The sequence below is a fragment of the Canis lupus genome, chromosome 12 (genome assembly GCF_003254725.2).
Source record: "Canis lupus dingo isolate Sandy chromosome 12, ASM325472v2, whole genome shotgun sequence".
In the NCBI taxonomy this organism is placed as follows: domain Eukaryota; kingdom Metazoa; phylum Chordata; class Mammalia; order Carnivora; family Canidae; genus Canis; species Canis lupus.
The window spans coordinates 461,568-473,111 of record NC_064254.1 but is presented as its reverse complement, the minus strand read 5'-3'; the positions used below and the strand labels follow the sequence as shown (position 1 = coordinate 473,111).

Sequence of the window (11,544 nt, the reverse complement as noted above, 5' to 3'; positions counted from 1 at the left end):
GTAAATTAGCTTCGGCGCGCCCACGCCCCTCTGTCCCAGATGGTAGACCCGCCCTCCGCGCCCCCGCCCCCTCCAGGTGAGTGATAGGTTCCCTCAGCGCGCAAGGTGATGACACACGCCCCCCCTCCTCCGAGAGCGACTTGGTAGCGTCCGTGACGAAGTTCGCTCGATCCTCCCACGCGCGCCTCCTTGCTCGCCGCCGCTGCGCCCTCTTGGTGCCAGTGAGTCTCACGTGCGGAGAGTCCGGCCCGCTGCGTCTTTTCGCCTCGCTCCAGAAGGAAGCGGCGGTGTTTCCTTCGCCTTCCACCCAGGCCGCAGGCGAACTCGGCCGGCCCGCCCGTGACGTCACCGCCTAGCCCCGCCCCCTCCTGGGTCCCAGGCCCCTGCGGCGGGGGTTGCCCGGGGGGGTGGGGGGGAGTCAGTTGAGGCGGCAGGATCTCGGTGGAGGGTGGGCCAGGTGACTGGTCCAGGCCATGCCGAGAAAGAAGCCCTTCAGCGTGAAGCAGAAGAAGAAGCAGTTGCAGGACAAGCGGGAGCGGAAGCGAGGTCAGTGCGGGCGCGAGGGGAGGGGGCGGAGCCCGACTCCCCACCCCGGGAAGGAGGGGTGTGCCCCCTGGGCCGGGCGGGGCGGGCGGGGGCGGGCGGGCCCGGCGGTGGCCGCGCGCCCACGCCCGCGGGGCCCAGTCGAGGGGCTTCTCTCAGCCCGGCCTCCCCCGAAGGAACGGAGGAGGACGGAGATTGGGGGCGGGGAATCCCTCCCGCTCGGACAGGGCGTCGTTCCCGCAGAACCCTGCAGAAGGAATGACTCCCCGACGCGCATCCTCTGGGGTCTTGGGAAGGATGGTGGGAGGACGGCCTCGAAAGGAATGGGGTGGTGGTGGGGAAGCCAGCTGGACCGGGGACGGGGTCTCGAGCTGCTTGGAGCCGGCCGGTATCGGCGTCACTGCCTCCTCCCCGCAGGGCTCCAAGATGGGCTGCGATCCAGCTCCAACAGCCGCAGCGGGAGCCGGGAGCGGCGGGAGGAGCAGACCGACACCTCGGACGGAGAGTCCATGACCCACCATATCCGCAGGCTCAACCAGCAGCCTTCCCAGGGGCTGGGCCCTCGGGGCTACGATGCGAACCGGTGAGAGCGGGCGGGGGCGGGAGCGCCGGCGCCGGCCGGGTGTTCCCCGCCCGCCTGGAGACAAGCGTGTTGGGGAGAAGGTGGCTGCTACCAGTGGGCGAGTGGGTCTGGGATGCCGCGGCTCCGAGGCAGCTGGGCCCACGGAACGGGCCACAGGCCTCCCTTCCGGAGGGGCTGCAGAGAGTTCTTGGTCCTCAGAAGGGCGAGGCTTGGGACAGACACTCGAGGGAGGGCCCGACAGAAAGGTGACTTGAACAACTCTGGAGAGAAAGCTCTGCGAAGATGTCTGCCCGGAGGGGGCTTTATGGGCACGGGATTGCAAGAGATGCTGCGGTCCCTGTCCCATTAGATACCGGCTGCATTTCGAGCGAGACAGCCGGGAGGAGGTGGAAAGGAGGAAGAGAGCAGCCCGAGAGCAAGTGCTACAGCCTGTCAGTGCTGAGCTGCTGGAACTGGATATCCGAGAGGTCTATCAGCTTGGCTCAGGTAAGAGCTCAACACCTGGATATTTGGGAGAGGCAGTGTGCTCCGGGAAGGAGCTGGGATGAGCTGTGACCAATGAGAGATCTGGGTGCCGCCACTGTTGAGCCCTGAAACCATTCTCAGACTTACTCGGGCTTTTTCTTAACCTTCCAGTCCTGGACTTTCCCCGTCGTCCTCCTTGGAGCTATGAGATGTCCAAAGAGCAGCTAATGAGCCAGGAGGAACGGAGCTTCCAGGAGTATCTTGGGAAGATTCATGGAGCTTACTCCTCTGAGAAACTCAGCTACTTTGAACATAATCTGGAGGTGAGAATGGAGTGGGGCCAGGAGTGGGGCATAGCAACCCCTTGGTCAAATTGTTCTGGGATCAGGCAGGAGACGGATTTGGGTCTTCGGTACTCTTCCACTGAACTTGTCTTTTCAGACGTGGAGGCAGTTGTGGCGCGTGTTGGAGATGTCTGACATTGTCTTGCTTATCACTGATATCCGACATCCAGTGAGTACTGGGGATGAGGGTGACAAGGGGTATGGAGGAGGAAGATTCTTCTGGGGTAAAGGCCAGAGGCAGAAGTTGAGAGATGGAAAGGTGTTTTTCCTTTTTAGTCATACCTATCTCATACTGACGTCTGTGATCAGGAACTCAGTCCTTTATTCATCAGTGTCACAGCTTGTCACTCCTGCTCTGGTTAACTGACTCTTTTACTTCCTTTGATAAAAATCTGTATATCTCATTTTCATTCCACCACAGCTAGACCGATAGGAAGTTCCAATGTGGAGTGCCACGGGATTCTGTGAAGGCAGCTGGGGGCTCTTCCCTGCCCTACCACAATAGTCACTATAGAGCGCAACCCGACCTGGAATGCTAGGACAGTGGTTAAGGCTCTGGGCTCAGCTACTGGACAACTTTGTGTTAATTTGGCTATACCACTTCACTGCTGTCCTCCATTGGGAGACAGAGAGGTCTGTGGGGACATTTAGTTAGCGATAATCATGCTTCAGATAAACCTCATCGGCTATAATACTGCCACTGCACAGAGCTTGTGGGGACATTTAGGTTGTAAGTTCTTAACAGCATGTATACACATGCACTCTTGCGCGTACTCACAAACATGTGTTTGCTTGTGTGCACTCACACAGCCACACATAAGCATCACAAACATGCAGACATGTGCACGCTCATACATGCATGTGTATATGCATAGATGTGTGCATACAAAAACAGGTATTAAGTTTTATGCCAACTCCCACCCCATGCCTGACCCCAACCTTCATGCTAGTTTGCTAGGTACAACTATTTGCTTGTCTTGTTTTGGGCTCGTTTTCATCCCTAATCAGGACCTGTAAGAAATCCCCCAGAGACAAATGCACAGGTATTGCTTACTGCTGCTTTATCTTCCTAGTTCAGTTTTGCTGATTTACTGTTTTGCCCCCAAATCTGCTACCACCAGAGTCTTGTCTCTGAGTCGTCCCTGGTGAGTGGGGAGCTGGAAGCAGAGAACTCTGGGTTGATCTCTCATTGCTCCCTCCTCTCACTAATCCTGCCCCAGGTTGTGAATTTCCCACCAGCACTTTATGAGTACGTGACTGGAGAACTTGGGTTGGCCTTGGTCTTGGTCCTGAACAAGGTGGATCTAGCCCCACCAGCTCTCGTGGTTGCCTGGAAGCATTATTTTCATCAACACTATCCTCAACTCCACATAGTCCTTTTTACCTCTTTCCCTCGGGACCCCCGCACCCCACAGGACCCTAGTAGCGGTGAGTAGGCAATGAGGAAGGCAGCATGGGAAGGGTGGGGTGACAAGGGACAACAGGGAGAACAGAGAGGCTTGTTGACAAAGGAGTCCCTGATCTCAGGCCTAAGGGTGGTGGGTGAGATGGGGTGTATAAGCCCACATGCTGACACTTTTGTACTCTATACTCTCAGTGTTGAAGAAGAGTCGGAGGCGGGGGAGAGGATGGACTCGGGCCCTGGGGCCAGAGCAGTTGCTGAGAGCCTGTGAAGCCATCACTGCAGGGAAAGGTATATACCTCTTGGAGAGGAGCGGTGGGAGGATATGGGGGAGGACATGACTCCCAAGGCCTGGAGTCATTTTGCTTACCTTCCCTGAAGTCAGTCCCTTCTATTATGATTGTAGGCGAGCGACCAGGAGGAGGTATAGAAGAGGGAGCAGATTAACTTGGTGGAATCAAAGGTAGCAAGTAGGCAGGAGCCCCAGTGGTCTGTTGCCTTCAGTCTTCCTAGTATTTTTCCGAAACTCAAAAATTCACGTGATTTCTAGGTGGGGTCAAGTGAAGGCCGGGGAGAATCTGTCCTGTAGGTTGGCACTCTCCAACTCCAGAGGGTGCCAGTTACATTAGCTGTGCAGTGCATAGTCTGTGCAATCATCTGTGATGGCCCTGGGGAGAGAATCTTCATCATCTTATCCTTCCTTGAACAGTGGACTTAAGCAGCTGGCGGGAGAAGATTGCTCGAGATGTGGCTGGGGCCACCTGGGGAAATGGCTCTGGGGAGGAGGAGGAGGAAGAGGATGGGCCTGCAGTGCTGGTGGAACAGCAGACTGACTCAGCAATGGAGCCAACCGGCCCGACCCAGGAGCACTACAAAGACGGGGTGGTGACCATCGGCTGTGTGGGTAAGGATGCGGTGGCCCATGCATGGCAGTCTCTGAGGTACATAGTTTCACTATTTGGAAAAGGAGAGTGTTGGCAATAGTGGAAGGTTCCTGGCACCCTTGACTTAATTTCCACCTTTTCCTAGTTATTTACCCACCCTGAGTCTTAGTTATTTTGATTTTTAGAGTGAGGATGCTGATACCTAATTAGAAGAAAGGACGTAAGGAATGAAGACAATAGCACAGGGAGGGCCTAATAATACTTATCAAATAGTGTTATTAGTAATAATCATGATTGTTAAAATTGAAATTTACATGGTGCTTACCAGGTATTAGGCACCAGGCATCATTCTAAATGACATAAATCTTAACTGTTTCTTTGATGGTAATCAATCTGTAATAGAGGAACCGTTAAGTCCTAGCAGGAGCTTAGTTACCATCAGTATCTTCTGAGTCTTATCCTTATAAGTTTGTTGTCAAGAAGAATCTACCCTGAATTAAAAAGAGCCTTGTCTCTGCTCTTCGTGGGGAAGAAAGGAATGTAGAATTAGGGCCCAGGGCCCCTTTCCTTTGTGGGTGGGAGAGTTAAGAAGTGAAGTGGGCAAAAAAAAAAAAAAAAAAAGGAGAAGAAGTGAAGTGGGCAAAGTTGTGTTATCTGAAGTGATAAGGGAACCAAATTAAGGTGAATAGAGTAGTTAGTTGGGCTCCTGGGAAACATTCCTGACTTACCTTTCAGTCTTATTTTTGTCCTGGAAACAACCTACCTGACTGCTGACAAATGGCGCCCTTTCCAGTCCTTTCTTCCTGGTTCTCTCTTGCCAAGGTGGGAGGTAGGAGGTGTGGGAGGGGTGGAGATGGGGCATCCACTCTTTCAGGTCTCTGTAGTAACCTTTCTATGTTCAAAGTGATATAGGGAGAGCATTTTCTTTTAAAGATTTTATTTATTTATTCATAAGAGACAGAGAGGCAGACAGAGGGAGAAGCAGGCTCCATGGAGGGAGCCCAAGTCCCGATGGGACTCCAGGATCATGCCCTGGGGTGGAAGGCAGACAACCGCTGAGCCACTCAAGTGTCCCATAGGAGAACATTTTCTGTGGCACAGGCAGTCCTGAGTTTAGATATTGGCAAATATTTGTTATGTGCCAGGTGCTGTTTACAGGGGCAGGTTATGCTGCCATGAAAGTGGCAGAAAAGTCCCTATTCTCACAGAGTTTATTGCCTTGGAAGTAAACTAATTCATGAATTTGAAATCCTATTATTTAGGGGCAATGAAAGGGAGTAGAGAGTGACCCAGAGAGGAGGGTTCTCATGGGAAGCCCCCTCTGAGAAGAGCCTGGAATGTTGAGAGGAAGTTGCCGTTTGGAGATACGGGAAAAGGGCCTTCCAGGCCAAGGGATCGGTAAATGAGATCTCAATGTAGGAACAAACTTGGTGATTGTGGGACAAGCCAGAGTGTCAGAGCATTGGGAGATGGGAGCCATGGGCGGGGGGTAAGATTGAGGAGACGGACAGGACTTGGGAGTTCAAGGTCTGTGAAAGGGGGTGGCTGTAGAGCTGGGTCATGGTGTCTTGGTTGGTATAGAAAGGAAGTGAGGACATGAGTCCAGTATGGAGTAGTTGTCCTAACGAGAGGCAGGGTCAAAGAGTAATCAGAATCGAAGAACAGAAAAAGTGAGCTGGGATGTCACAGCAGAGAGTGGTGCTTGTGGTTGAGATTTTGGAGGTGTGAAGTGACAAGATCCAGAGTATGACCAAGGCAGTGGGTAGTTGAGGAAATAACCTTCGGAAGACGGATGCTGGCACTGGGAGGCCCAAGTGCTTAACAGGCCACCTGTGCGGATACTAAGGTCCCCCAGAGTGACGGAGGTGTCATGAAGAGAATGTCAGTAAGCCCCAAGGGTTTCCAGTCTTCTCCCTGGAGAAGTTGCAATGATTGTGAGCTGCATGTCTACATATTGGGCATTTAATATACTGCAGGCACTGAACCACGCAATCCTATTTGTTTTTCATTTAATATGGACCACTCTGAGCTTGAAGGTATCTGCACTTGTGAAATGAGGAAACAGAGTCTCAGAACGTGAAGTAAATTGCCTTGAGGTTATAGAGTTGATAAGTGAAGGGGCCAGGATTCAATCATGGCAGCCCAGAGTCTGATTTGAAACTTGCAAGGTTATACTACTTCTGTAACATCTGTGCCTTACTTCCCTTTTTAATTTTTTTTTTCAATTTTTATTTATTTATGATAGTCACAGAGAGAGAGAGAGAGGCAGAGACACAGGCCGAGGGAGAAGCAGGCTCCATGCACCGGGAGCCCGATGTGGGATTCGATCCCGGGTCTCCAGGATCGCGCCCCGGGCCAAAGGCAGGCGCCAAACCGCTGCGCCACCCAGGGATCCCTACTTCCCTTTTTATCAATAGCTATAGCACTGCATCCTGCCTCACAGAGTAGGGATCTGTCCGCTATTAAGTTTTTTGCCTTCCTTAGGTTTCCCTAATGTGGGCAAGTCCTCACTGATCAACGGGCTGGTGGGTAGAAAGGTTGTGAGTGTCTCCAGAACCCCCGGCCACACCCGATACTTTCAGACCTACTTTCTCACCCCCTCTGTGAAGCTCTGTGATTGCCCTGGACTCATATTCCCATCCCTTCTTCCCAGGCAGTTACAGGTATGAGGGCAGAGGGGGCAGGGAGGGAGAGAAGGCAGGAGGCCAGGAACAGACTGAGTATTCTTGTTTCCCCTCAGGTTCTGGCAGGGATCTACCCCATTGCCCAAATCCAGGAGCCGTACACCGCTGTGGGCTACCTGGCCTCTCGAATCCCTGTGCAGGTCCTGCTCCACCTGCGCCACCCAGAGGCCAAGGATCCCTCAGCAGAACACCCCTGGTGTGCCTGGGACATCTGTGAAGGTGGGCTCCGTGTGCCTGGCTTCTCCCCTTCCCTTTTACCCTGCCCTATCTCCTCTCCTCTCCAGAGGTTCTGCCATTGATGAAGTACCTGGCTACTCGTGCCTGGATTTCTGTCGTGGGGCCAGCAAGATCAGTGGCCTGGGATGTTCTGGAGAAAACTGGAAGGACTTTGTTACGGGAACAGAGTGGTGATGACAAGGCTTTAACGGTTTCCCTCCCCGCTATTCTTTTCTCTCTCCAGCCTGGGCAGAGAAGCGTGGTTATAAGACAGCTAAGGCAGCCCGGAACGATGTGTACAGAGCAGCCAATAGCCTCCTACGACTGGCACTGGATGGCCGCCTCAGCCTATGTTTTCATCCCCCGGGCTACAGTGAACAGAAAGGTCAGAGAGCCAGAGTTCTTATGCTATAATATGGGCAAAAGGGTGTGGGCTCTGTGGCCACACAGAATGAGGGTCAGACCTGGATCCTGTACCTGCCGCTTGCTCTGTGTTACTAAGCATCTCCAAGACAGTTTCCTGACCTGCAAAACCAGGATGATAGTTGCCCCCTGGCAAGGTGGTGGTAGAGAGTAGAGTTAACATATGCAGAACTTGTGTTCATTGCTTAGCACATAGGAGTTGGAATGAGTGAATGAATGCCAGCAGCTGCAAAACCGATGTTAGTGTTAGTTAGTCTTTGCCTCTTCTCATCTTTCTTTGGCTTTAGTTACTGCTTAAAACTCTTCTCCATTCTTTTCTTGTTTTGTTCCCCAGGCACTTGGGAGTCCCATCCAGAGACCACAGAGCTGGTGGTTTTGCAGGGCAGGGTGGGGCCAGCAGGTGACGAGGAGGAGGAAGAAGAAGAAGAGCTGAGCAGCTCCTGTGAGGAGGAGGGAGAGGAAGACCGGGATGCAGATGAGGAGGGGGAAGGGGATGAGGACACCCCAACTTCAGCTGCAGGAGCCAGCCTGGCTGCCCGAAACCCTTATGCCCTACTGGGTGAGGACGAGTGCTGAGTCCCTACCCTGTGCCACCTGCTCCACCCAGTATCTCTGCTTTTGGACTGACCTGGGGGTACCTCCCCTCTGCCGCCCCAATTGTGAATAAAGATTGTCTGCTTTGTAGCCCCTTCCCCGGATGGACTGAGGTGAGAACAGGTGAGAGCGGCTGCTTTAGGCCAACAGCTCTGGGAAGCTTTTCTCCTCTTTTCCCTTCTTGCCTTGTGCATTCTCTTTGGGAAGGAAGAGTTCTCTTAGGGGTTAATTCACTGGGTGCTAAGGCCCCAGAGTCCACTTTCTGCTCATTCTCCCACTCTGCACTTTATGAATCCCATTATCATCATGGAACATGGGGAGGGGAGGTCACTTCAGGCTTTGAGGCCTGGTCGAAATCTAGCCCTCATGCAGCTGGTGCCATTCCTTCTCTCTCAGATTTGAGCAGCAGCCTCATGTTGCCTCCTGCTGCTAGATCTGAGTCTACTAGCTCTTTGGAGCTTTTTGGAGTAGAAGTGGTAAGAGGTGTGATGAGCTATTGTCTCTGCATGAGCGTTTTATAGGATTTATTCAAATTCAACAAATATTTACTGAGGGCTGACTATGCATCTGGATTTCTGCTTTTAAACACTGAGCATATAAAGATGTGTGGACAGTGTCTGACCTAAATGTGCAGCCTGGCCATGATTAACACCCCATTCTCAGGCATCCAAGTTTTTGGATTAAGAAGGGTGTGTGATGTTCTCCAAATCTTTGGGGCTCATACACTATAATTCTAGGACTTCCTATTGATAGAAATTTTTAGGTAAGAAAATGTTTCTGAAAATGATAATTAAATGTGTACAAGTCACTTCTTAAATACTGCAAAGAGCTAGGGTGCACATTTATTATTTGAGTGGACCAGCCCCTTAAGTACACTGTTAGGCTTCTTTTTTTTTTTTTTTTTTTTAATTTTTTATTTATTTATGATAGTCACACACAGAGAGGCAGAGACACAGGCAGAGGGAGAAGCAGGCTCCATGCACCAGAAGCCCGACGTGGGATTCGATCCCGGGTCTCCAGGATCGCACCCTGGGCTAAAGGCAGGCGCCAAACCGCTGCGCCACCCAGGGATCCCACACTGTTAGGCTTTATTATTGAAAGACCCACATGCACTAAAGGTCTATGGGACTCATAGGGGAAGACATAGAGCCAGCATTTTGAATCCCATTTAGCTTGGTTTGGGGATAGAGCAAAGATGATCAGTGCAGGATCTGAGCTAGAACTCAGCAGGTAGCCAGAACGATCTTATGGAGTTCTGTGCATTTCAGCAGCAGTCAGCTCTATTGAGGGCATCTTAAGACTTTATGTACTTCTTTGTTAAGCAAGCAGCTGGACTCCTAGACTTAATTATTGGAGAAAAGGGAGAATGGGATTTGTTTTGTTGGCTGCCACAGTGTTGTCTGAGTTAAATGGTAGCAAAAAAGTATTGGTCCAACAGGCTGAGAAACCTATGCCTTTAGGTGCAGGAGTAAGGAGAAGATGGGAGTACCAGATTGCTTCTCTTCACTCTAAAACCTCCCCTGCAGGATCTGGGTCATTGGGCAGTTTTCCAAATTCCAGTAGAAACCTGGTCAATCCAGGAGTGAAGGAAATAAAGTATATTTAGGAGAGGCTGACATGTTTGGCTTTTGAAGCCTGATCACAGTCCCCCAAACTCACTCTTTATTGGTTCCAGTCAGCACCTAAGTGCTGGAATTTCCATTGCAGTACAAAGATGAAATACTGTCAGCATGTGAATGTGCTTGAAGGTTGCTCAAAATGTGTGGTAAAAGAAAAAAGTCCCAGTTAGAGAAAAACCCACCTGTCTCCCATCTTGGGCTCTTTAGCCTCAAGGCTGACTCTTCTGATGGAAGAAAGGGGCTCAGGCTCAGCTTCCTCTGAGGGTTCATGATGTTTAGAGAAGCAGAGGATTTATATGCTGCTGGAGTAGGAACATTGGAGTGTTCTCAGACAGTGGAGGGACGGGAGGTGATCAGAATTGTACCTGTCCCTCCCTGCCTCCTCTGCAGTGCTGCCTCTCTGCGCTTTATCTTTGGCTGTGCCATGAGTTTCACCAGGGCTATTGGGAGTCTGTTTGTGGGGCTGAAAAGGAGACCTGGAAGGGAAGCTGAAGAGGGGAGATGTTTATGCTGAATACCTAGAAGGAAGTAACTCTAAAGCCCCGGTGGGCTGCACTGTTAAGTGATTCTTCTCAGGCCCCTGTCAGTGACTCACTCACTGTAGGAAAGAGAAATGGAAAAGAACTATCTTAGCAAGAAACAGATTTCAGAGAAGAACAGATAATACCCCAATACTAACTAGTGCCTGGGGTTGGGTGTTGAAACTGACTAAAAGGGACAAAGGAAACCAGGGGTCCAATCTCCGATGCTGAAATATCCAAGACCCTTGTCCTCATGCCCCTTGGCCTGGGTCACATCTACTATGGGGATACTTGACCATAGAGGTCTGGGGCCCTGGCAGTTCCTGTTGCATCTGGCCAGTCTCTCTCTCTCTCTTTTAAAGTTTATTTACAGGGATCCCTGGGTGGCGCAGCGGTTTGGCGCCTGCCTTTGGCCCAGGGCGCGATCCTGGAGACCCAGGATCGAATCCCACGTCGGGCTCCCGGTGCATGGAGCCTGCTTCTCCCTCTGCCTGTGTCTCTGCCTCTCTCTCTTTCTCTCTCTGTGACTATCATTAAAAAAAAAAAAAAAAAAAAAGTTTATTTACACAATCTTTACATCCAATGTGGGGCTCGAACTCATGACCCTGAGAACAAGAGCCACATACTCTACTGACTAAGCCAGGCTAGGTGCCCCTCTGGCCGGTCTCTTGGTGCAGAGAAGTCAGTGCTGGCACTCTATTTAGACATTGAACTTCCTTCCAAGCGTCCCTTTTTCAGACTGAGGTTTTGTGTATGTGTGTTTAAGATTTTATTTATTTGAGACAGAGAGAAAGAGCACAAGTGGGGTGGGGGTGGTAGGGGCAGAGGAAGAGGGAGAGACAGACTCTTCACTGAGCAGGGAGCCTAATCTGGGGCTCGATCCCAGGATCCTGGCATCATGACCTGAGCTGAAGGTAGACACTTAACTGGCTGAGCCACCCAGGTACCCCATCAGACTGAGTTCTGATCTTACTTCTGGAATAAGATAGCTGTGTGTACTCTAGGGTAGTTCAGTTATCTGGGCCTCTGTTTTTTAATTTCTTATGATCACTGAATCAACAGAAGTTAATTGAAAGCAATATGTGCCAAGGCATGCTGAGTTTTCTAAAACAAAGAAATTGAATAAAGCATAGGCTGAACCCTCGAGTAAAAGAGCTAGATACTTATAATACAATAATTATGCAGTAAATTCTACAATAATTCTATGTAAATTAATTACATGTATCCATTGAACTTCATAACGAAGTTGTTTTTGCAAAAAAAAAT

General features: G+C 51.0%; 1 protein-coding gene across 1 annotated transcript; it reads left to right on the top strand.

Moving 5' to 3' along the window:
* The first annotated feature begins 50 nt into the window (after positions 1 to 50).
* GNL1 (G protein nucleolar 1 (putative)) lies at positions 51 to 8,228 on the top strand. Its single transcript, XM_025418077.3, has 12 exons — positions 51 to 546; positions 961 to 1,126; positions 1,476 to 1,612; positions 1,763 to 1,914; positions 2,033 to 2,104; positions 3,156 to 3,363; positions 3,533 to 3,628; positions 4,047 to 4,241; positions 6,706 to 6,884; positions 6,962 to 7,124; positions 7,366 to 7,506; positions 7,879 to 8,228. Exons 1-12 carry the CDS (start codon positions 474 to 476, stop codon positions 8,118 to 8,120), a joined length of 1,824 nt encoding a protein of 607 aa, XP_025273862.1. The 5' UTR covers positions 51 to 473; the 3' UTR covers positions 8,121 to 8,228.
* The last annotated feature ends 3,316 nt before the right edge of the window (positions 8,229 to 11,544 follow it).